Source organism: Rhipicephalus microplus, unplaced genomic scaffold, assembly GCF_043290135.1.
Source record: "Rhipicephalus microplus isolate Deutch F79 unplaced genomic scaffold, USDA_Rmic scaffold_12, whole genome shotgun sequence".
Classification (NCBI taxonomy): domain Eukaryota; kingdom Metazoa; phylum Arthropoda; class Arachnida; order Ixodida; family Ixodidae; genus Rhipicephalus; species Rhipicephalus microplus.
Genome location: NW_027464585.1, coordinates 23,931,895 through 23,958,956, shown reverse-complemented (window position 1 = coordinate 23,958,956; position 27,062 = coordinate 23,931,895). Strand labels below are relative to the sequence as shown.

The 27,062-nt window shown below is 46.5% G+C and overlaps 1 protein-coding gene across 1 annotated transcript in view; it reads right to left on the bottom strand.

The window, feature by feature from the left end:
• LOC142783802 (sodium-dependent nutrient amino acid transporter 1-like) overlaps positions 1–27,062 on the bottom strand; it is a 441,630-nt gene that overhangs the window by 406,606 nt on the left and 7,962 nt on the right. The window contains exon 2 of the mRNA XM_075882414.1: positions 16,264–16,571. Coding sequence (XP_075738529.1) covers positions 16,264–16,571 — 308 coding nt within the window. The remainder of the gene's footprint in view (positions 1–16,263; positions 16,572–27,062) is intronic.

The window sequence follows — 27,062 nt, the reverse complement described above, 5'->3', positions numbered from 1 at the left end:
CTTTACACTACAATTACGCCTAATAACATTCTCTATACCTTCCGTGGCCACATATCTGTTAGTTCTGTATTGCTCGAAAAGAGGTTTCGAAGGAGGACGAGTTCGTCAGTGAGTGACTATTTTCGCTAGCTTCCTAAGCAGTGTTATCCCCATTTGCAACGACAACGGCCTCCTAAGCGCCTACAACACAAGAGACTTGATTCAACGTAGGTACTGGCGGCCATCAATGAGGATGGACGTACGTGATTATGTCGATTCTTGCAACACGTGCCAGGCTATCAAAGCTCATCCGACACGAAGATAACGTGGCCTAAATCCATGAGAACTTTCTACTGTACCCAATGCGTGATCTCCGTATAATATATGGGCCCACTAAGTGAGAAGGGCCACAGCATCCTATCAACCACTCAACGAGATACGCCGTGTTCGTACCGAGCACCTCTTTGGCGCACTACCTTCAATTCATGGCAAACTAGTAGATTCCGTGATTTGGAGGGCCAAGTTCTATTAATATGAAACAAACCAAAAGATTTGTCAACACTAGAACGAACCAATTGCGTCACCGACCGTTAACCTGACAGCTCTCTGCATTACTGGGCAAATGGAAATATTGAACGAAAAGTCGAAACGCGGAAGCAGGTGCTACGCAAGATACTAAACAGTAAGTACAAATGGCAGAACGAACTACCTCGAGCGACGTTAGCAATCAACACTTCTTGGGATGTTAAACCCCACATAATAATTATTATTAATTAGCAATCAACACTTTGAGCTTCGTCACTGCGGCTGCAGGTATTTTCGACGCATGCATAGATACAGCCCTAAACTGCCACGAGAGCTCAACCTCGCCTAGTCGAAAGAGACATATTGGAGTTTCAATGGCTGCACGACTTGGCAAGATAGCCGGCAAAAACGAGAGAGCTGCTACAGCAGAGTCAGCACGAAACAACGCTCCGATATTACGAGAAGCGGCTGATTGAATGAGCGCTTAAATGCGTCTCAGAATGGATAGCGTTTCTTCATTGGAGGTGGCGGATGCGCGTTACATTGGCTCCGCGAAACCAATGCAGCCGTTTTGGTAAATTCGTCTCAAGACTCACGAGTATTGGTTTTACGCTACCGGAGAGCGAGGGGAGGCCACCCATGAAGTTTGGTTGTCTTAGAGCCTAAGCAGTTTTATATACTGGGAAGACCAGCACACCGTACAGGCCACGCTAAGCCAAGCGCGAGGGCTAGCTCGGCGGCACACCGACAGAATGGATGTGATACACGTCGAAGGAAGCACCCTCCGGAAAGAAGGCCACGGCACATCAATCAGACTGTACTATGATCATCGGAACCCACCAAAACAAGTAGCAGTCAAAAGAGCATAAGAAAAATCTACGCGAAGCAAGCAAAAACAAGAACCCACCGGATAAACACACCAAAACGCTCGCATAGTCGGCGTGGCGTTGAACGTACCGCCCGAACCTGGCGTAGCTCTGTACAACGCAGCAAGTGATCCGCATAAGTCGGCAAATGAATTCACCGCAAAGAACATGCTATTAAGGTCATTTTTCGCTCCCAGGGAGGCCTTTTCATGCCAAACATGCATCCGCAGCTACTACTTCGTAGCTATCGCGCGGCAGCGGAGATAGCGGTGGACCGAGACATGCAATTACTTGTACACCCAACGTGTCTAGTAGCCACTACTAACCAGGACACAGCCCTCAGCATAGCTAAAGAAGCGTTACCTTGAATGCAAAACCATACGTGGTAACAGTGTACGTAGCCCCACCTATGGGCAGTGTTAGAGGTGTGATATCCAACGCTTTTTGGGAACAAATGGAAGAAGAGTTCCTAAGAGAATGACAAGTGAGAAATTATTAAGTAGTCATTTGCTAGCAACACCCAGGACTCATTCAAGTCTATCTTTATTACGTCTGCCGTGGAACCTATCCACCATAGAATCATCTATTGTGTTCACCTGTGCATGCCTTACACAGCACGACCAGAGGCTGGTACAGACTGCTTCGCCCCAGGACACAGATATTACGTGTGCCCGGAACGGAAAAAACTGCGATGTACAAGGTTCGGGGAAGATGACGGTGAAGACAAAAGTCGGCAATGCATGCCCCGATGCATCTTAAGTAGCGGTGAGCACTTTATAGGAACAGGGTGGTGTATGGCAAAGCAGCAACAGATCGCAGTGAAACTCCCGGTCCACGGGAAAGATACCCGACGACAGCAGCGGCACACAGAGGCATTCCCAAGATGGAAGTCATCAACGCCTGCAGGCAACGGCCCCCGAGGAGATCACTTGGGCAGAACGAGTTACCCGTAAACCAGAACACCGGGACGTGGAGAAGGCTCGCTTTCGAGAGGAGGTAACAAGCTTGCGACAGCCCACTACCGAACCCTCAAACACACCTTATGGTCACCCTTCATCCGCAAATAGTTATATTGATACGCAACAGCCGGCACAGCCTGTCTGCAAAAGAAAGACGACGTTGGTGGCTGGTTGTTGATGAACTGTCGCCATTTTGTTCGCCGAGCACGGTGCATCGTATTTCATTTAATAAATAAGTTACTCGTAACAATATTTTACCCACCATGGAACATCCCATGCCAATAAAACATCCGAAATTAAAAAGAAAGGAAGTCCATCCGTCATCAGACGTGCCACTTGAGTCTGAGCAATTAAGCAAAACAGCTAATCTGGAGGCTCAGTTTGAAGCTGAGCTTGAGGGAAAATTCACAGCCAAATTAGCGAATTTCCAAAAAAGGAGATGGATAATAAATTTCAGCTATTCCTAGCAAATCGTCTCCTCACAATCAATACTCGATTGCCAGCTCTCGAGCCTCGAATCAACTGCCTTATTGATGACCACTTCAAAATTTCAGATAACAAACTAGACACTTTCTGTCCAGCTGAAGGCACAACTGGGCGTCATGGTCGTGGAGGCAAGCAACCATTTTATGGCTACTCTATCACCACTCATCACACACTCCCCTCTTAATTTTAATACTTCCGGGCCACAAAATTGCAGGTGACTCACATATTTTCACGCACCTTCATCCACATCTAGAACTTTGGCGTTGGAATTCTCGAGGCATAGGACGTAAGCCAGTACCGCTAATTCAGCTAATATTAAGCGAAGAGAACCCACCACAACTAGGTCTACCACAGGACCCTCAAACTAGCATACCGCTGCCAGGCTACACTGCTTGCCACTCGCCAAATGATGGTGCTGCAGTTGTGTCTACATTTACCAAGTGAGTCATAAGGCAGACGCATTGTGATTTTCCCCATGCAGCCGACAACATTGTTCTTGAGGTTATCCCAATCGACATCTATAAAGAATATTTACTCATCGCTGATATCTATAGTCCGCCTAGCTTGCTAGCAACACGCTGCGCCCATATAATAAGGGCAAATCACCTCAACAGCTAATAAACCTCCACGCATAGTGGGCAGGCAAAGACTAACTGCGCCCGCATCGATTGGCGATACAAAAAAGTACTGGAATTTGTGAGGTACTGCTGACACAAACTTAGCCGTTGCAGCTTACAATATACGATGATTTTGATTTCCCAATCAGGGAAGTTACTGCAGGAATCATAGAAACAAGTCCAGATCTCACTATATGAAAGCGCATCCTAAATATAGAACAACCCATACACTAGGCAATGGTCACTATATTATTGAAGTTAAGTTCAGTAGTCCACAACTGTCTCGAGAGCAAATTAAACATAAAAATAGTTACCTGGGAGAACTTCCAAACAAACGAGAAGGAAATCAGTGAACAGGGCCAATGGAGTGCGCTCATTGTACAGCACAGCTTCTTGAAAACCAAGCGGCCCGACAGAAAAGCGCCCGGAACAACATGTTTCAGTTATAAACTCATAATTGGCTGATTTGATAGAAGGACATGAAAATCTCATAAAGCGATATGCTCAACGAAAACGCAACAGGAAGCTGCAATGTAAGATATCTGAACTTTCAATGCAGACTCACGAATACAGTTAACAACAGAGGATATCTTACTACCATGCGTGCATGACAAATTTAAAACATTTGATTGATTGCAACGACAGTAAACAGCATGACAGGAATCTCGTTGCTCGTTTAACACACAAGTATATGTACGACACAGAAGCATTGCCACACAATCCTAAAAGCATTCATACTTCGCCGAGAAATCCCACTCCTTTGCCGGATTTCACCGGCTCAACAAACAGTGAGCGGTACAGAGACATCACGATAAAAGAAGTTCGAGGAGTTCTTCATAGACTCTATAGGCTTCATAGGTGAAGGTCGCATAACAAACACCACTCTTGGAAACCTGCACGACAACCCTCTGTGAGAGCTCACTAATATTTTCCATACGCATAGGCACAGTGGCACACTACCAGAGGAATGGACACAAGGAAGGTTTTTCTTATACTGAGGTTAGCCTATAGACCTGAAAAGGGCATTTTATATCGTCAAACCTGAAGCCATTTTAAGTTCTGCGATAGACCATGGTGTCGGCTAATGAACTTAGAACTATACTTGGGCTTTCCTGCAAACCAGGACGTGTGTAGACAATATTCGTGTGCACCGCAACACATTAGCTAACATAGGCAACCCCCCCCCCCCCCAAGGATCTGCGCTGCCACCTTTCCTTTTTAATGCCTAGTTCACACTGAAACATCCGCTTTCTACAGCGACCGAAATTCCCCTGCCGCCGAAACGCAGCGTCGTTCGCACTGGACGCGCCCCGCGCCGCCGAATATGCCATCTACTACGGGGCGAACGCGGGATGGATGCGCTGTCACCCGGTTGTTGTCGCGGCTCGCAAACGCCACTACGCTATCCGGTGGTGCATACTTCGACGATTCTCGTACGCAAGAACCAAGGAAAGACACTACTGCTTACTTTGCTGGCAAGTGGCGGTCTTTAATGCACGAAGAGCAGAAATACCACCGACGCCAGCGACGTTGGTGGGTTTGTTTTGCTCTGCAAGACCGCAACAAGCTCGGTCACATCAACAGCAAGCTCTGTCACCTCTTTTACGAAATACGGAGGCGCAGTAAGCACAGAGTAGGTTAAACTCCCGTTGGTTTCAACATTCAGTTACGTACACTCCGGCATAAATGAGTAGGGCTTGGCCGCCATTTTTCAAAATTCCTTGACTAGCACTCCTATTGGTCCGCGATGACCGATTCGGCGACAGACGCCGCAAAAATCGGTCCGAGAGCGATGGCGCGGAGAGAGCCCTTTCGGCTGAACTCGCCGCCGCCGAACTGCATTCGGAGCACTTTCGGCGGCCGGAATGCTCAGTGTGAACGCGGCCTAACGTAGTACATAATCCGCTTGCGCGGCAGCTGCAGAATATGCCTCATCTTCACCATATGTTGTACGCAGATGATATTACTTCGTGGACTAGATATAGATCAGACGCAGAAACCGAACAAATATTACAAACAGCCACAACTGTAGTGCAGGACTAGGTTAGTTTTCGATGTCTCGGGGTCAGTGGCCGTACCGGGGTGGCGGCGATTATGCAGAGAAGCAGAAAAGCACAAGGCGGCTGTATGGGCACTGGCGGTACAAGTGATCGGCTTTGCCGCAGTCAAAGCACGGAGGCTGGCGGCGGGGTGTGCGCAAATATCAAGCTTGCTAATAAACGTGCGCCTATTATAGATGTAATGGAGTGGCTGCTCCGAATGATGTGTGACTGGAGTGGCATGGACAAAGGGTGCCCAAGAGTACTGATCGTCGTAGTGTCTGTGCCGACTGAAGCGACACGGTGGGAGAAGTACGAACAAAAGGTCGCGGATAGGCAGCAGGCCGCTGTAAGGCTCCCGCGTAGGTCGTCTCACGGTGATATTCAGTGGAGGCTGGCACAACACTGTCAGGAAGCAAGGTGCCCCGTAGTGCCTGGTGCAGCTCGTATGTGATAACCACTGCAATGGAGCCAGACATAGAATGAGGCGTCACGCCCGCCCTTTGCAACTACTCGCGCACCACGGAACGAATGAGTTCTCATAGACAGTTATTGTTTGCAGTTGTGGCGAAACTGTCCGCAATGCGCACGCCATTGACTTGTCCTTCATACAGAATCAAATGCTGCTTGAGCACTTTTGCCATGGCCACAGTTTCGGTCGAAAACTTCGTGACTGTCTTCATAGGGCTCCACACGAGGCCGGCAAATAGATGCTTCTTAACCCCGCGCATTCGATGATGCAACTCTTTATCCCCTGCCATTCTTCAGTCACTTGATCGGAAGAGGCGTGTCATGTCTTCTACGTATTTTGTAACCTTTCGTTTGGCAATTGGACACAAAAATGAATCGCTCGTTACACTCGTTCTTGACAATTTGCATTGGTACATCTTCAGAAGCCTACGACAGAACTCGCGCCATGACGTCAGGTACTCCTCGCGATTCTGACACCATGCACGTGCCCCTTCCTCCAGGTAGAAGTACACACGCCCCAGTTTTGCCGAGTCGTCCCATTGGTTCAAGGTGGCTACGCGCTCAAAATCGGCGATTCAGTCTTCGACGTCTTCGTACTCTGTGCCGTGGAACGTCGCTGGAACGCGGGGGTTCTCCAATGTATATTGGTTCGGCATCGTGGTTTCAGTGACGGTTGTAGCAGTTTGAACAGAAGCACTCGTCATACCTGCTGAAGTGGTAGGATTTATATCGCTACTTCCGGATGAAATCTCCTTATTTATTCTTGTGAACGGGGGCGTTAAGTGGTGGAGGACTCGTAGGACGAGTCCCTGGAGAGGTTTGCAACATCGGGGAGGGCTATCCCAGCACCACCGCCAGTTTTTCCTGAGACTTCCGAAGTGCAGGGATCTTTTATCTAACCATGGTGTAGCCAGCTCTCGAAAAGTGCGTCCGTCGCTCCTGGCTTTTGAGCAAAGAAGTGCGCATTCATCTATTGCGCACTCATCTAAAAAAAATAGGTTCAAGGAATTTCTCCTTTATAATTGTATTGAATACACTTAATACAGAAATTTGGATTATCTATTACTTTCTGTGTCCCAATTGCTTAGAGTACACTATTTGTGTCCTTTTGTTGTTGTCTTTTTTTTGCTTATTGTTTGTTCAAGGTGCTTAGGAATGTATGTGTCTCCAGATGCTTTCCTTACCTCACCTATTGTATATATTGCGATGTTTTTTAGGTATTTCATAACTATTTACTGTCCTGTTCTTTCTTTATATTTGTGATGGTTACATGTGTGATCAGAATTAGCAAATTGTATCTGTATATAATGAAGTTCTCTAATTGCGGCTAAGTTGTGTTCGACATGTTGTTTTTAGTTTTTATTTTATTTTATTTTGCCAGACTGTATTTCGGAGCAAAAGCCTCCGTCAGGCTATGTAACCTTTTGGTTTTGCTTCGTTTTGTTTCTGTTGCACGTACAGAAAATAAAATAAAAATCTCAAATCTCAAATCTTTCACGACGAGAGCCGCTGTTGTCTTCGACCCCTCACGTGGAGGTGGCACCATACAATTTAGTATAGTGAAACTTTCGCTTGTTGATTTTGCATAATAAAAAACAAAAAGCGTGATATTCAACAAGGCGACACTAAAAAGAGAAACTGACGAGCGCTGGCTAGCAACAGAATATCTATTTTATATGAAAGAAAACATATACAGAAAACAATGAAAAAATATAAAGTATTACAAGTAAGAAGTCGACAATATATTTTATATGTTTTTCTGTTTTAGCCTTTTTCATGGCCACTACCATTTTAACCACAGTCACCATACTTAGATGAAAAGCTAGCAAAGACCTCTGTGAAGTCTTTAAACAAGTAGACCTACTGAAAAACAATAACAGACTGAAAAACAGTACTCAGGTTTTCTACTATTTACAACAAAGAAGTTTTCTACATATGACTGCCCATTCTTCACACTGTTTAACAGATAAGTCTTTGCGGCAGCTATCATTCTTGAGTAGAGTGCGATGTTAGTGAAAATTCGCTTTCCTTCAGAAATTTTTTACCTTTTCAGAAAGCTGTCGTTGCTGATTCGGTTTCTTTGTTCATATTTCGGGCGCTTCCTTCGTAACTTCGCATCAATTATGTCACCTTTTACGCAATTACTTGGTGGCAACGAAGGCAAGTAATTATGGTCGCCACATTACAATCCCTTTCAATTCTCTAATGAAAAGACATGCCGGCGTAACGAACCCAGAGCAATTGAGTCATTCTTACAGTTTACTACGCACATACAAAACTTGTAAAACGAGGAATCGCAATGCACCTTAGTGAGGCATAAAAAAATCTTGCCAGTGCCTTATCAGTGGAATCTTCAGAGAACATGTTTCGCGGTTGAGCGGTGCCGGGCACCCTAAGAGCCTTGTCGTGTCAGTTGCAGAAGTATTTCACAAAAAAGCGCCAGAAAAAGGGTGCGAGGAGGCGGAGAGGGCGAGCACAACAAGGAGAATTTTTGCCGTAATCCCATATATGCACAAGTTCTCTCACAGGATAAAAAAAAAATGCGGGAAAATGTGGCACAAACGTAGTTTTTTCGACAACCAGTAAACTGGTGAGTCCACGGAGAACACAAGACCAGATGAGATGAAAGGCAAGTATGCCAAAAGAATTATAGACACCTACTTGTTGAATGTGTTATGATTGGCCTGCCTGGCTTGACGCCGCTTTGACGCATAAGACATTTTGGCTGTGACTACCCTAATTTCTTCCGAGTCAGCGCTTCCAGAGATGCACCAAGAGCAGCGACAACAGAGAAATCGTTCTTCTAGTTATCCCAGGTCATCAGCACGCCTCATAATACCTTTTCAACACGCCTGACCGACTCACGGATTAGGAAAAGTTGTTGGCCGCCAAGGCGGCTTGATTTGTCGTCAAGGTGCCCCGGGCAAAGGGCCGAGCGTCTGACAACCATCTGCGGATGCGTTTCTCACGTTCTCCGTGGCGCCTTGATGCCGCTGTTTCCAGAATTTGTGGTCTGCCTGGCGCCGCGTAGCCATCACTACAACAGACTGCGAAATTGACTTGCATGTAAGACTCGACGTCTTCGCGCTGTGCTGTGTCGCGCGCGGTGTGGCGTGTTTTCTCCTTCGCCATAGGCTGAACTGTGCGTGCCTCTTCTCTCTTTCGTGGATTGAGGAGGCGGTGTTTCACCTTCCCCTTTCGGGGGCGGAGGTGCAGATGACAAACTTCATTGAACTGTCTTGGCTTCCATTGATGTTTTTTTTCCTTCAGGGACTCCTGGGAAGGCCAGTACATAAAATGCGAGCGCCGAGGCGCTCCCGACAAGCTCTTACACTCCGAAAAGCTCACAAAAGTTCGAGGGCTTCCATGATGCTACCCCCGTCATGTAGCAACACGCTACCTGTAAATAATGTAAATAAAAGTTAGTATTAGCAGCTTCTGGCTCCTCTCCTCGACATCTCCTCGAGATGATGGCTGGCTTCGGTCCTGAGGGCAGACCCCCAGTTACATCAAATGCATAATTTGTATGTCTACCTGATTTCATTTACTTGTGGAAATTGCTATATGGGACAGAGCGGTATATGCATAAATGATCGCTTGCAAGAACAAAATAACACGGTAAATAGCGTTGTTCCTGGCGGATTTCTCTCCCTATATTGCCGTAGATGTAAGTGCGCACCTAGGTTTAAGGAAACGGTTATTATGAGTAGAATTAGGTGCGAGATGACGCGGTTCATGATGGAGGGTGGCAAAATTTTATCGCCTGGTGACGCATACTTTCGAAATCTGCATGATCCAAAACTATGGCGCTAAATACGTGAGTCAACTCTGTGTACTCCTGCATGATAAGAAATTTCGTTCTTAATGAACATGTTTTCTTTGTTTCAGCGATATATGCCCGCAAAACGGGTGTTTCAGTTTTAGTTCGTGGGGTTTTTTCAGAGGGATTTTGCAAGTTATTTTGTAAGGTTTCTTTGTTCCAGTTACACATGCACGTTTACGTGTTTAGTTCCTGACCACACGTTTCTTCTTTTTGTATAATGTTTGATAGTACTCTCTATCTGCAAGAGAGGAAGGCATGAGATTTCTGTGATTTGAGTTCAGATATATTCATGTGTTCTCAAATAAACGTGGTTTGAAGTTTGCGCTCATGTGGTCTACGTCTCTTCTTTCTGTCTCCGTTTTTTATGGCGCTAATATTTCAAAGTTATGCATTTTTACCAACTCCCCGGCTGCGGCGGCTGCATTTCCGATGGAGGCGGAAATGTTGTAGGCCCGTGTGCTCAGATTTGGGTGCACGTTAAAGAACCCCAGGTGGTCCAAACTTCCGGCGCCCTTCACTACGGCGTCTCTCATAATCATATAATGGTTTTGGGACGTTAAACCCCACATATCAATTAATCAATCATTTTTACCAACTCATCCAACTCGCCGAACTCATCAGGCTTGGTGACGCTTGCGTGAGCACTCCATCTGTGATGTTGACAAATAAGTAACTTGATTAGATGTATTGATGATAAACGTCTTGTGGTTACGCACCATATAGAAAAAAATGCGTGCGATATAGTGTTATAATGTGTTGATGCGCGTACGTACGTTACAATTTATGGCTGTTAGAGCTGTGCACATGTGATGTATTACGTTGTGGAATATATATACTAGCGGGAACTGTGACTAATGAACTGTTGTTGAAAGTTTGTGCTGTGTTGTCTTGAATTGGCCTTCTCTTGTCCTTGTCCTTTGCCTGCGATACCGTATAATATCATGCTGCCATACAAAAAAGTCGAAATCGCCACCTTCAACTCATCTTTCACCACCAAATGAAATTGCTGTTATTATTGATGGCGTTTCTGCAGAAAGTGACAAAACCACTTCGTTACCTTTTGTGACGGACGACGAGCTCGCAGCATGTTAAGTCTTCGGTGACATGCACGGCACGTCTCTTTATCAATGAAGCATTCTACGTTGTGAAAATTGATTGCCTACCGCGTGCGTCCTATGACGTGATCCTCGGTTGGGACTTTCTTTTTACGCAAAATGTGGTCATTGACTGCGCATGAGCTCGACTCACTTCGTTCCTTTTCAATTGCGCAGTTGTCGACGCCCCAAGCCTGTTGCCTAAACTGGTTGTCGCTACTGGCGCCACCATTTCTTCATTCTTTTCACCATGGTGTCCATTTCATCTGACTCTGGTATTCGACCGCCATGTTCACACTGTCTGAAGACTGTGCACACCAACGGAACCTTATATTCCCGTTTGCCGTAGTTACCCTGGTGAATGGCTCTGGTGCGGTATATGCGGGCAATTCATTTCCTTGCTCGGCAACTCTGTTACGTGGCGAATGTGTTGGGCGTTCGGGCAGTTTCGGCGCCATCTTCTTTAGGATGCAACGTGCGATAAGACACTGTTGACTATAGGATCCATCACATCCACCGTGCTTGTCACCTTTCCTGTCCAAGACGTCCCGCTGCGTAGCTTCGATAGTCCAGCGCACAAAGGTTGTTCAACTGCTAGAAGAATTTTGTGACTCTTGACGTCCGCCAGCCATCATTGCGGCGCACGTCTGCAGTGCTTCATTGTAGTAACACTGGTCGTCAACACTCATGCTACCCTGCGACAGCTACCCTTCCGGGTATCACTAACTGAACACCGTGTTATTAGCGACAACATCAATGGCATGCTGCAACTTGGCGTCATTCAAGAATTTAGCAGTATTTGGGCCTCTCCTGTCGTGCTCGTGCCAAAAAAAGATGGCTTGGTAAGATTTTTCGTTGACTACAGCCGGCTAAACAAGATTACGCGGAAGGATATTTACCCCTACCCCGCATCGACGACGTCCTGGACAACCTTCAAAAAGCCAAATGTTTCTCATCACTGGATCTGCGCTCAGCCTACGGACAAGTGCACATGGTTGAAGCCGACCGTTCAAAACCAGCACTAGTCATTCCAGATGGTTCATAAAAGTTTAACGTAATGTCTTTCGACCTTTGCAACGTGCCTGCAACTTTCGAGAGAATGATGGACACCAGTCTAAAAGACCTCTAATGTCCTACCTGTCTATGCTACTTAGATGACATAGTCCCATATCGCTCACTTTGAGCAAGTTTTCGAGTGCCTCACTTACGCAGGCTTGTCATTAAGCTTAAAGAAAGATTATTTCGGCACCCGTCAGCTTACCTTCCTAGACCACGTCGTCTTCAAGGAAGAAAGTTTGCCAGATCCTGCAAAACTTCGAGTGGTTGGTGAATATCCCAAGCCCAGCATTCTACAGGAAGTGCGAAGCTTCATAGGGCTTTGTTAATATTTTCGGCACTCCATCCGCACTTTTGCCTCCATTATATCCCCCTTGACACAGCTTCTCGCCGGCAGCAATGACCTCTCAGCTCGGAATGCCGATTGCGAGGAGTCACTTACGTTGCTCCGCCTACTCCTCAGATCTCCTGCAATTCTTCGCCACTGAGATCCCCATGTGTCTACAGAAATACACACGGACGCTTGTGGAATGCGCCTTGGTGCGGTACTCACTCAGCAAAAAGTCGACTTTGGCGAGTAAGTTGTAGCATGTGCCAGTCGTACCCTCACGAAGGCAGAATCAAATTATTCCGTCACAGAAAAGGAGCGTCTGGCTATTGATTGGGCAATCGGTAAATTCGTACCTTTCACTATGGGCATCATCTTGATGTTTTTACTGACCACTAGCGCTATGCTGGCGGTCGTTTTTGAAAGACCCGACTGGATTTCTCGCTCGCTGGGCTTTACGTCTACACTTATATGATATACGTGTGATTTATTGCTCGGGGTGAAAACACTCGAACGCTGACTCCCTATCTCGATCGGCACAGCCTTCCGACTCTGCCGGATTACCAGCTCCCACTTTTCATTCATCATGTCTGACCATCACTGACATGCTGGCCGAACAGCGCAAAGATCCTTGGATCACTTCTCTCCTTGATATATGCTCTCCTTAACCCCAACTCCGTCTCACGCAACTTTTGTCGTCAAGCCCAACACTTCGCACTTCGTGAAGGCTTGCCGTATTGTCGTAAGTACCTGACCAACGGCTTCAGGCGGCTCATCGTGATCCCCCGTTATTTGCGCGCGGCCATTTACAGCGGCACCCACGACGACTCTCGGTGGTCACGCTGGCACATTCGAGACGTACTCGCATCTTCGCCTGAGGTACTACTAGCCAAGCATGTTGGATATACATTCGCCGAAACGTTCAGTCGTGCCCTGCGTGTAAACGTCGCAAGCCTCCTACTCACATCACCACTGGTCCTCTAGAGCCACTGGCCAGCCCTGCCCGACTATTCGACCACGTCGGAGTCTATCTTTTTGGTCCACTCCCGACCATTATGGACGCAACAGCTGGATAATAGTCGCTATCTACCACCTCATGCAGTAGGCAGAAACATCTGCGCTACCAGCCCCCAACGCGAAAGAGGTTGCGTGGTTGCTTCTTCGTGATCTCTTTTTTGTGCCATGGTGCCCAACGTGGATTACTTAGCGACCGTGGCCGTGCGTTTCTCTCAAATGTCATCGAGATTTTGCTCAAAGAATGCCGCAGTGTACACCAAACCGCTTCCGCATGTAATCACCAAACTAACGGCATGATGGAACGCTTCGATAGTACCCTTGCCAACAGGCTGGCGATGCACACGTCAGAAGGCCACTGAAGCTGGGACCGCGTACTCCCTTTCCGGTGGACACTTACAACTCTGCATGCCAACCTACCACTGCTTTTTGACCCTTCTTTTTCCTGTATGAACGCGAACCTTCATGTTCAATGGACACCATTCTGCCCTATCAACCAGATGTTTCTGAAGGCAAACCCATCTCTCAAGCTGCTGCTTATGCCGAAGAGTACCGTAAACTGGCTCGCTCAGTCACCACGCAAAACCAGACGTGCCGAAAATTACGCCATAACAACTCTCCGTCTGATATCCATTACTCCGCGTGGACGCTAGTTTGACTCTGGGTCCCGTCCACTACTGATAGACTTTCCACCAAGCTTTTGTCACTATACCAAGGTCCCTACTTTGGAGCAGACATCTCCCGTAAACTACGTCATCGAGCCGGTCAACCCACCGCCTGATCATCGCTGCCGAGGCAGTGAAATAGTTCAGGTCAAGCTATTCAAGCCCTGGTACGGCCCACCTATAGCGTCTTTTCCTCAAGTCGCCAGGATGGCTCCTCTTTGTGCGGCGATAAACGCTACCGCCACACATCGGCGCCAGCTCTGTGCCAGACGATGACGTGTATGTCGCGCACTCGGCATGCTGTCTTTTTTTGTTTTAATATATATATATATATATATATATATATATATATATATATATATATATATATATATATATATATATATATATATATATATATATATATATATATATATATATATATATATATATATATATATATATATATATACAGTACGCGAGGACTTTCAATCTAACTGCGAGAACTTAAAAGCGCTCTCAATAAACGATGGTATCCGGCGAGCTCGGTCGCTGACGCTGTAGACCAAGCAGACAAATTGAATAGAGCCGACATTCTTGGCGGAAACGGTCTGCCTGAGCAACGTGCTGGCACTAATCTCGTATTTACTTACTCAGCATCAGTGATAAAGGTATTCCCTATACTCGAATGCCACCACAACATCGTCACCTAAAGTGAGTATCTGTAAAATATGTTTCCTGAACCACCTCGTGTAGTTTACCGGCGCTGGAAGAATGTCCGCGATATGCTAACGTCGTCAAAAGTAAATGAACCCACAACATCTGGTTGTGCACCTTGCAACAAACCATGCTGCAAGGTTTGCCTACATATGCAAACCACCCAGGAAGCCGTTTGTACGTCGTCAAACTTCACCCTTAAAATTCGCGGCTCCTTTGATTGCGATAGCACTAACGTTATATACATGCTAGAGTGCGCCGTCTGCCAAAAACAGTATATTGGCCATACAGAAACATCGTACCGTATAAGCTTCAACAACCATAGATCGCATACCAATATGCTACCTAATCTCCCGCTCTCATAACATATTCGCTTACCAAAGCTCTCTTTCGAATCAATTAGGGTCCCTATTGTTGAATCGGGCTTTCATTCTCCCCGCGATCAGTGAATCCGCGAATAGTACCTCATCTACAAACACTGCACACACAACACCATGTCATAGGGCATAAACAAAAGTACAGGCACGCTGTCTTGCATGCCCACCAAGCATTATCAGCCTTATCCCAAGGCTCATACCATTATCTGTTACGCTTATTGGATACCGTCTCTAATGCTTCTGTTATTGTGTATATTTGTGTATCCAAGGTTTACATACAATCACTTGCGTTGATTATTCGCCGCTGCTATCACGAATGTTGATGCAAGACTGTATTTGAACGCGCAGGCTCAATAAAAGCATCAACTACTCATTTTATTCATATTAATGCAAGACTGTATTTGAACGCGCAGGCTCAATAAAAGCATCAACTACTCATTTTATTCATATTATATTGACTGAGCTCTGTATGTCACGCAAAATCTGCTGTAATATCACGCGGTGTTTTGATATTTTGATATTCATGCTTTCATAGTTGTTTTATTAGTATCTATCTTCGGTTCTTAGAGAGTTATGTTTTCTGCGCAAAGAAGTTATTTCTGTTCTTTATTGTTCTACTTTTCTATACATATTTATGTTTTGCATGATATCTAACTGTGCTCTCATGAACACTTTACGCTATAAATTGTGTGATCGCTGATATACGTCGCCGATTTGTATTATTTCATTTGAATTGTATTTATAAGCGAACGCGTTGACATGTGCTTGTCACTTTGACAAAGGCTGGTTCACCAGCCAAAACGTCAGGCAACAAATATACCATGTAAATTGTAAATTCATTCTACGTGCATCGTACTCTAACTTTATATATATATATATATATATATATATATATATATATATATATATATATATATATATATTGTCATGACTAAGAAAGACGCTGGCTCAGGATCGGGTGTTGTCTCTTGTTCTCTGTCTCGCTCATCACAATATATATATATATATATATATATATATATATATATATATATATATATATATATATATATATATATATATATATATATATACACATGGATGAATAGACCTGGGAATGTGCAAACTCTCCGCCTATGACCAGTGGCGTGCTTTTTTTGTTCACACACCACACAGGAGTGCCTCTAAATGGTGGTACCACTAATTATAACTGCCATAACGGCAACATAACATCGGGGCTGACAAATTGAGGTTTGATGTGGGAGGACCTCGTATCGAAGGAGGCTTACAATGCCCGTAGAACGAACGTAGCAAGTGGGCAGGTCGGCACCCCACACGGAGTCGCACGTCATCCAGGGCATGCGCGGAGTGAAGGAGCCGACCCAGTAGAGCATGCCCTGAGTGAGCACCAGTCCCGCGTCCATTGTGCGCATGGCAGCCAGGAGGCACATGCTCACTCCAAGTCCCTTGGCCAGCGGAAAGCAGCTGAACACGTGCAGGGGCCCGCACGAGCTGAACTGGCCCATGGTGGCCTCGAGCAGATACAGCGGCTGGCCCACCACCACCAGGAAGAACACGTAGAGGAGCAGGTAAGCACCTGCACAGAAAACTCATATGGTCTTTAAAACATCCTGTTGGTCATATAGCCCCCGTGCGCAGAAGGCACTGTTGCGATACGACTCTGTGCAGCCAAAACTAGTTAGGCGGTGGGTTGGGGGGGGGGGTCGTGAAACATTGGGAAATTCATGCCGAGATGCTATGCAGGACAGCTTTAATATCAAGTACGGCGTGTGTTGGAAGCTGGCTACCCTTGCACGCTTGTTACGTTGATCGAAGATGTTCTCCTGCCTGAGGCTAAACCACCCTGCTCTGATGAGACAACAGGGCTGCAATCCAGGTGCTGCCCGGAAGTGGTGTCTATATTCGCCGCACTTCTTACAATATGAAAAAGGTTCCGAGCAGGCACAATGTGTTGGTGCTTTTTTTGGCCTCGCGCAAGCTGGGGAAGCTCTGCCCGAGAATTCATTCGGCTAAGAAGAATCCTATACAATATGAACCACGACCTTCTATATGATGCCTGCGTGAATGGAGTTTCTTCTTTCGCGTGAAAAGTCATATTATGTCAAACCGGATGGTACATAAACGTTTGCGCAAGAGAACATGAATTGTTTTTAATCAATAAAGATGTAGATGTTGTCCATTAGCCTGCGCTTGCCAGGCATTACATGGGTGCTCCAAATTTCCGAGCCGTGAAAGTTTTGGGGGGAAGTCATGATAGCATGACCAGGGAAGCGATGGCAGCCTTTTATATTGCGACAAGAGCTGATTTGTGCGCGAGTCAAACCTCAGTTTCTGACAAAAGAGGAGACGGCTTGACTAAAATGAAACTGTTTATTTTGCCGAACCTCTGGCCAGTAATTAGAATGACACATTACAGCGACGTACACTGGTACTGATAGTGGAGACCAGAGCGTCTGCCGTCGATCAACTGACAACCACCGCAGCACGTCGGCATTATTACATGTGCCGAAAAAATATTGCAGCCTGATCAATAGGCATCGTGCAAGCTCTGAAATATTCTCGAGCACTCGTGTCTTGCGCAAAATCTTAACAGAATTATGTACCATAATTGTGGACCTTCTCGAACAATGAAGCGCAGTTTTCGCTTAAGATTCCTGGCAGCGTTTATGGGCGAGAACCAAATGAAACAAGAGTGAAAATAAGGAACGCGTGGTATCACCCCCCTTGAAAAAGCAACGTCCCGATGCTTAAAAACAAACAAGAAGGAAAATGCATGCAACAAACCAATAAAGTAGAATAATAACAAATTACAAGCAATAAAGCACACCATTACAGAAACAACTGCAACAAAGAGTACAGTTCCTAGTTTGCTCCAGCCGCATGAAACGGCTTGAGGCATGCCACATGAAGAATTTCAGGTAGCACACGCTGTCATAGGGAGTTCGTGGTGCCGTCGAGAACAACCTCGTATTGGAGAGTACCGAAGCGTCCAACTACGCTGTATGGTTCGAAGTACCTTCGCAGAAGTTTTTCACTGAGTCCACGTCAGTGTATACCGGCATCCACCACTCAAAAACACGGTCATCGGGCTGCTTCTATATGAAATGTCATCGAAGATTGTAGTGGGAGCTGTCGGTCATCAGTTGGTTTTTTGTGTGGATGCGGGCGAGTTATGGAACTTCTTCAGTGCACTGGAGGTAGAAACGCACGTCGAGGTTTTTTTCGTCGCTTTATTTTATTTCTTTACAGATACTGCTGTCTCAATACACGAGACATAGCAGGAGTGGGTACATTAGGAAAAGAAACGAACATACATTAAGCTATACCGAAGAAACATACAAAGCATTTAAAACATATTACAAAATATGGTTAGGCAGTTCTTTCAAAAACAGTTCAATTGGTTTTTCGCGTAAGGAACCATCTAGGTTGTTCCAAATCTCAGCAACGGCTGGAAAAAAGGAATGCTTAAAGCAATTTACAAATGGCTGGAAGGGAACAATGTTGAGTAGGTGAGATCGGCGCGTGGTTCGTCGTGCTGAATCACAAAAAGTAATCGGTACTTCAATGCAACTGCGGCTGTGTACAATCCTATGTAGCAGAGTGATACGGTCAACTGTGCGTCGGAAAGCAAGGGGTTCTAACGACAATGAGCATGCGTGAGATGAGGGAAAAAATTGCGGTCATACCGGCCAAATATAAATCGTATTGCTTTTTTCTGTATGCCCTCGAGCATATTTGTGTCAAGTGCAGTATAGGGTGACCATACCGCTGAGGCGTATTCTAGCAATGATCGGACGAGCGATTTATACGCCGTTAATTTGCAGTCCTTGGTAGAGTGCTTGAGTGTTCGTTTTATGTATCCCAGTTTTCGAAGTGCTCTAACGCAAATTGTTTCAGTGTGATGGTGCCACTTTAGATTTTGAGTGTAGGTAACACCAAGATATTTGAATGTATTACCAGAGTTTAGGTAGTGCCCATTGTAACTATAACTAAACCTTAGCGGCTGTTTTTTATTAGTAAATGCAATTTGAACAGTTTTTTGGTAATTAATGTTCATTTGCCACGTGGCGCTTCAACCACAAAAGGACGAAAATACTTTGTTCACAACATCTTGGTCATGAGCATTATTTACGCTAGTATATAAAACGCAGTCGTCAGCGTACAATCGCAGCTTCAGTGGTGTGTCCTTAATGACCTGTGTGACATCATTAATAAAAATAATGAACAATAGGGGCCCAAGCACCGAGCCCTGTGAAACCCCGGAAGTGACTGCACACGGCGATGACTGCGCATGCTCAAACGCAAGGCATCCAGCTAAGTGGCCGGGCTCCTTCCATACACCAACTTGTACGGCGTCATTTGCATCGTTTCTTGCACGGAAGTGTTGTACGCGGAGGTCACGTACGGAAGAATGGCGTCTCACGTCTTGTGTTTTAAGTCGACGTACATGGCCAGCATGTCAGCGACGGTCTTGTTTAGCCGCTCGGTGAGGCCGTTCGTCTGTGAGTGGTACGCTGTCGTCCGGCAATAGCTTATCTGGCTGTATGCCACGATCGGCCAAGTTAGGTCAGAAGTAAATGCTGTACCTCTGTCAGTAACGAGGACCTCTCGAGCTCCCTGGCGCCAAACAATGTTCTCTACGTAGAACTTCGCTACCTTGGCGGCACTGCCTTTAGGCAGAACCCTTGTCTCGACGTAGCACGTGATGTAGTCAGTAGCTACAACGATGCATTTGTTCCCGAAATTGTACGTCGGAATGGCCCCAGTACATGCCGATTAGCTGGAACGACCGGTTAGGTGGCTCGATAGGCTGGAGTAGTCCGGTTGGCCTAGTCAGTGGTGCCTTTCGTCGCTGACAAACTCAGCAGGTCCTGTTGTAACGAGTGACGTCAGCGGCAAGTCGAAACCATAAGTACTTTTTCTGTGTTCTTGTGAGCATGCGGGAAACAGTGAGGTGCCCAGTCGAAGGGCCGTCATGTAGGGCTTCAAGGACTTCTGGTCTCACTGCTGACGGGCTCGAAAGGGCGAGAAGTTCTTCTTTAGGAAAATTTCGCTTCGCAGGGGGAACGAGTCTAGTTCTCTTTTGAAAACCTCCGGAGCAGTCGTGCTGTTACTCTCGAGGTATTCCAGAAGCCTTATGAGTTTCGTGTCAGCTGGCTGTCGCTCAGTGAAGTCATCGGCAAAAATCGTTCTCGAGAAGCAGTCATCATCCAGGTCGTCGGGCGGTGGTGTTTCAGCAAGGGGGGGGGGGGGGGGGGTACGAAACAGACAGTAAGCGCCAGAGTGTTTTCTTGAAATCTAAGGCTTCACCGTGCAAGGGAACAGGAAAGTTATTTCAAGTTAGTTATATTCCAGCCTTATCACTGGTCGTCGCGCAAGCTGTGAGATAATCTCGATCATTCATGTCTTGCTCGCAATCTTAGCAGAACAATCTAGAATATTCGCGAAAGTTCTCGCACAATGAGGCAGAGTTCGCGCTGAGCAATCCTGACAGGCTTTGTTGGCAAAAACCATACAAGACTAAAAATAAAGGACGCGCGTGGCAATTTAGGTTAGGAAAATGTCAGGAATTAAAATACTTGTAAGTCAGCGCTCTGTGTATGTGCTGTAATAAGTCTGACCCTGCACAATAAAACGTGCGATTACCCAACATTACGTTCTCAGATCCATTAAGAACTGCAAGAACTACTGTCGTAGTTCCACACGACAGATATATACCAAGGGCACAAAATCGTAGTTACGCGAAGAATAAAGACAATTTTTCGAGAAATACAGTCTATATTTAGACTGAATTGTAGCAGGCACGTTGCTTACAAATTTACACATGCTTGCAATCGGCAAAGCTACTTAAAGAATACTACTTCATTTTTAAATTCAAAGCTCTCACTAACGTTGTAACATGAGAAACAGCACGTTGAAAAACGTGCTCTATTTCCGGCAAAACACTTAATTTTCCTCTTATACCTTTCCATGCAAACGGCGCTTCTATAATATTCCCATTCCATTCCGGAGTCGCGAAATCGTGAATTGATTCCGGATCATTCTGATTCAGGAGTGACAACTCAATAACACTTGTACATGCGCTACTGGCAGTGCTTGGCCGGTCAATGTTTTGCACGCCATGAAGTGTCTTGAGTTAGTGCCGAAGACTCAGGTGGCCGACATTGGCTGCCTCATTGGAGCCGCAGGTGTGATTATTTGTGGGATTGAACGTCCCAAAACCATCATATGATTATGAGAAACGCCGTAGTGGTGAGCTCCAGATATTTCGACCCCCTGGGGTTCTTTAACGTGCACTCAAATATGAGTACACAAACCTACAACATGGCCGCAGGTGTGGGCCACGCTGAAATTAAGTACGGGTATCTTCCAAAAGCATATCTAGAGGGCAAGACTGGCTGCAACGCGGCGGTCGGCTTTAGCCGCACCGTGTTGCAGCCAGTCTTGCCAGTACAAAACTGTGTTGTACAGTGTTGTAGAGTGCAACGTCACAAAATGACGCGAAAAATGTGTACAAATCTTGTGTGCACAGACAAATCTTGAACAGTCGCATATGTTTTATATAACCACTCGTTTACTGTTGCGCAATGATGGCAACAGCAACATTAGTATCAGCAACACCAGAATCAGTAGGCTCGTGAAGATGATAACCCAACTCCTGCTACATCAATCAATTCCAGTTAATATCACTCAACTACAATTGACGTTAGCAGGAGAGGGCGCACCCATCATAGGATTACATTGTAATGTTTATAAAGTTCGATAGCCAGCTTTACAGTCGACTTGCCCTTGTAATTGGCGTTAAGCGAACATTATGCCAACGCTGCCATGTCAGCTTTTAAGGAGCAAAGCTCTTTTAGGCCGGCCAAGTTGGCGATCATCACGCTCACGACACCCAAACCAAAAGCGCACACCTGAACAACAAAATCGAAAACATATCCGTATACAACCAACTTCATGGGTAATCAACTGCACGACAGCCCACTACATGATCTCCCACGCCATTCATTCGTCCATGCATCTGTCCGTTCGTCCATCTGCGCACCCGTCCTTCCGTCTGCGCGTCCTACCTGTCCGTCCATCCGTTAATATGTGCACATGTTCATCCGTCCATGCGCCCACCCACTTGTCCATCTGTCAGTCCATCCATCTCTACAACATTTTTCCTAGTCGGCGACTTCAACGTATACATCACGCACCTTAGGGCCTATACCTTCGCCCACTCTTCGTTATTCACTTTGTGGAGATGCACTGATTTTTCCCAACACACCAGCATGATGCAACACGCAACAACTCTAGTGTAATGGTTGTTCAAAAATAAGTGCCGTCGTGGATGAATACACTGAGATACGTTAGGCCACCCGTAAGAAATACGCTCTGATAGTATTCATAACATACAATGATCCCGTAGCTGTTGAAATTGGACGTTACCGCATATGGAACTGCCCTAAACACGTTAACTTCTTAGCGTACATTGAATAAGTATGCTAAAATGAATGAACATGAATTAACAACTAGTCCCAGCTTACGGACTTGGGCATGACAAACGTTTACATCTAGCACATGCCGTCTTCGCCGAACTATTGTTAAACCAAAATAGCTATGTATTGCAAGCGGGGCCCCCGTCTACCAACCCGATGTCAGAGGCGGGCACCTTTATATAGCACTCAGTTCACCTTCCCCGCCAAATACAAGCGGCGCATTCACACTATGCTGTATATTCCGGAGAAAACATAAAGCTCTCCCGCGCTTAACTTCGCACAATACTGCATTTATCTTGATTAATGATTCACACAACCCACATGGCCTAGCATACATACAGTACGGCAGGATAACAAGCGCCGAGAGCAAATTGCAACCGAAGTGATTACTAGGGGTGCAGCCATGCTACCGGAAATTGTCATGCTGGCTTCCGGGTGACGAGGGATCTTGTCTAGTTTTCAGGCCCAACCACATGCACGTGATTTTCTAGCGACACCGACAGGTGGTAGCAACTAGCGACAGGATTTGCTTACGTCAGAGGTCCATTTGTAGCCGTCGCTTGTCGCGTTGCGCGTTTCTGGAAAAACTAGAAAAAAATCGCCTGTCGTCCGAAAGCAAGCGTAATGACTTTCGGCAACATGGCTGCACCCTTGCTTCGGTTGCGATTCGCATTCGATGCTTGTTATTCTCGCGTACTTCAAGGGATTCGCGGTATCGACCAGCTTTCTTTACATTCGTATCTCACGAGGAGAGTGAGAGAGCGGCCATATTTTGTCGTAAACCTTATTTTCGAAGGTTTTTTTTGATGTTTCGACAGTAGCTTGGGACAATTATGGCCGCTTGCTGCAGCAAAACATATTGTTGCGAGTGACAGTGTTTATTTACAGATGAGGTGAAAAGGCGTTGTGAAATAGCAGCGTACTTCTGAGACAGGCCAAGAACGATTCCACCCAACCACACAGTCCAGGCGCCGCTCCACTACTCTTCTTCTTCTTCCGCGCCCCGTAGGCTCGCGCATCTTCGTTTCATTTCCCCCGGCGGCAGACGAAGCTCGCCGAGCGAGTTAAATGGGCCTATGATGGTACCGTTTGAGGCGGGCTACGTGAACAACTTGCATAGTGCGCGAACGCCGGTTATTGGCTGTGACTCGGGCGACAACGTAATTCACGTCACTGAGACGAGTGACTATCACGAATGGGCCCGAATAGTTTGCTAGAAACTTCCGGTACAATCCTTTTCTACGAACAGGAGTCCACAGCCACACGTAGTCACCAGGAGAAAACTCTACGGGGATATGCTTGGCATCGTAGCGACTCTTGCTGTGTTCTTGCGAAGACAATGTTCGAAGGCGCGCTAGTTGACGTGCTTCTTCAGCGCGACACAACGTCTGAGCGATGGACAGATCTTCCTGATGCGAGAAAGGTAAGAGAGTGTCCAGAAATCTCTGTGGATTTCGTGCGTAAAGCAGAAAGAAGGGTGGATGTCCAGTAACTTCATGCTTGGCGGTGTTATACGCGTAAGTAACAAACGGTAAGACGGCGTCCCAGTTCCTGTGGTCAGCATCAACGTACATCGATAACATATTCGTGAGAGTTCGATTTGTTCTCTCAGTGAGACCGTTAGTTTGCGGATGGTAAGGGGTGGAGTGGCGATAAGAGGAGCCACAGAGGCGCAAAATTTCTTCAACCACATCGGCCATAAATTGTCGTCCACGGTCACTGATGACAACCCGTGGAGCACCGTGACGCAGTATGACCCGTTGTAACAGAAAAGAAGAAACAGCGGCTGCTGTGGCCGATGTCAGTGCGTCCGTTTCCGTATAACGCGTTAAGTAATCCACGCACACTATAACATATCAGTGGCCCGATGGAGTCTTAGGAAGGGGTCCGAGCAAGTCAATGCCGACTTTTTCAAAAGGGGATGTCGGTGGAGGAATGGGCTGCAAATAACCCGCCGGGGCAGTGGTGGATGGCTTGTGGCGCTGACATATAGCGCAGCTGGTGACGTACTGTTTTGTGGTCTTCCACATTTTTGGCCTGTAGAACCTCTCACGTAGTCGATGCAGCGTACGTGTGAAACCGAGATGACCGGATGTTATGTCATCGTGCGCAGAACGAAGGACGACCTGGCGCAGGCTTTCCGGCACCACTAGAAGCAACGGGAGGCCATCGGCTGAATAGTTTCTTTTATACAGCAAGCCATTTGAAATTTTAAAGTGCTTGTCGACGGAGTTATGTGCAGCTTCGAGCAAAGGTTTCAGAGTAGGGTCGCGCTGCTGCTCACGTTTGAAGCTGCTGGTATCTGTGAAGTCGGACGAGACAGAAACTAAATAGTCATCAATGTCATTGTCGTCAGCATTGGTGTGTACTGAAGGAAGGCGGGATAAGCAGTCGGCATCTGTGTGACATCGTCCGCTCTTATAGGTAACAGAAAAGCTGTACTCTTGGAGGCGCAACGCCCAACGAGCCAGCCGGCCAGACGGGTCACGAAGTCCCACAAGCCAGCATAGTGAGTGGTGATCGGTCACTATTGTGAACTCGCGGCCATGTAGATACGGTCGGAACTTCTGAATGGCGAAGACGACTGCTAAGCACTCGAGCTCGGTGACGGTGTAGTTCGTCTCTGCTCTGGTCAGTGTCCGACTGGAATATGCTACGACGTGCTGGTGACTGTTGCAGAGTTGGACCAGCACAGCACCAACACCTAGCCCACTAGCATGAGTATGAAGTTCAGTCAAAGCATCAGGATCAAAATGCTTTAGGATGGGTCCTGAAGTCAATAAAAACTTCAGCTGTTGAAATGCAGCCTCACATTTATCATCCCACAAGTACGGTGTGTCTTTATGAAGAAGGGACGTCAGTGGGGAGGCAAGTTGTGCGAAGTTCTTAATAAATCGGCGGAAATATGAGCACAGACCCAGAAAACTTCGCAGGTCCTTCACTGTTCGTGGTGGTTCAAAGTTGCGAACCACTGCGGTCTTCTGTGGGTCTGGTCGGACGCCTTCTTTATCCACGAGAAAGCCTAATACGAGGGCTTCACGCTCTCCAAAATGACACTTCTTTGAGTTCAAAACAAGGCCAGCTTCGCGTAAGCATTCAAACACAAGCGACAAGCGGTGGTTATGCTCTTGAAAAGTCTTGCCGTAGATAATCGCGTCATCTAAATAGCACATGCAAATTTCCCATTTTAGTCCACGGAGTACTGTATCCATAGATATATCGAATGTCACTGGAGCATTGCACAAACCAAAGGGCATAACGTTGAACTCAAAGAGACCGTCTGGTGTTACGAAGGCCGTCTTCTCTTTATCTGAGGGATGCATAGGAATTTGCCAATACCCAGAACGCAAGTCAACAGAAGAAAAATAGGAGGCAGAATGCAGGCAGTCCACGGCGTCATCTATACGTGACAAAGGGTAGACGTCTTTTTTTGTGATGGCATTTAGGCGACGATAGTCTACGCAGAATCTCCATGAATTATCCTTTTTCCTCACTAGAATGACAGGAGCTGCCCATGGACTACACGATTCTTGTATGACGCCCTTCTTTAGCATGTCTTCAACTTGCTCAGCGATGACTTTCCTTTCGGAAGGCGAGACACGATAGGGCTTCTGGCGTATTGGTGGTGCTTGGCCTGTATAGATGCGGTGTTGCGTACGTGAAGACGGTGGCGTAACGGTAGACGTCTCGTCTTGGGCAAAGTCAAAGACTGAGGCGTAGCGTGTGATCACCTCCTGCAGCAGCGACCGTTCAGTTGATGGAAGTGACTTGTTAATCATACGGTCAATGCTGGCAGAATAGTCGCGGTACGAGTTGGTGTGGGGTTTCTTTACATCCACCGACAGTTGAAGTGACCGTATGGTAAGAGTACTTTGCTCTTGAAAGCTTGCCAATTTAAGTCCTGCAGGCAGATATATGGGCTGCGCGGAAACGTTCACAGTCCACAAATCGGCACAGCCATCGACGATGAGCACGAGGCAACGAGGCACAATAACGTTTTTCTTAAGGGCGTTACTGACGTTCGGCTCGGCTAAACCATAGTAAGAAACCGCACAAGAACGCGAAGAGTTTACACGCACAAACATTGCGGTATGTGGGGCCAAGCAGACGTCTTCAGACACAGAAAACACTTCGAAGCAGTCATCAACGGTATCTTTTGTCAATGGAGGCGGCAACACGGGACGAAAAATAATTCCACCACTACCACAATCTAGAGTTGCACCACATTCCCGCAAAAAATCTATACCTAGAATGACGTCATGGGTCGCTCGTGCAAACACCGTTAGTTCCGCTCGAAACGTTTGATTTCCTATAGAAAGATAACAGAACAAACTCCAACCGGGCTCAACGTTTCTCCCCCTACGCCGCGGAACGTAGCACTCCGATTCCAAGCAAACATTACTTTCGTCCCTAGGCGATTTTTAAAAGACATGCTCATTATGGAAACGGCAGCACCGGTATCAACTAGTGCAACAGTACTCACATTGTCTACAAAAACACTCACTTTGTTCTCAACCATTACAACACAAGGGGGTCTTGCGGAAGATGATTTTGCGGCCTCGCCTCCATTGGTCGCACCAGTTAGT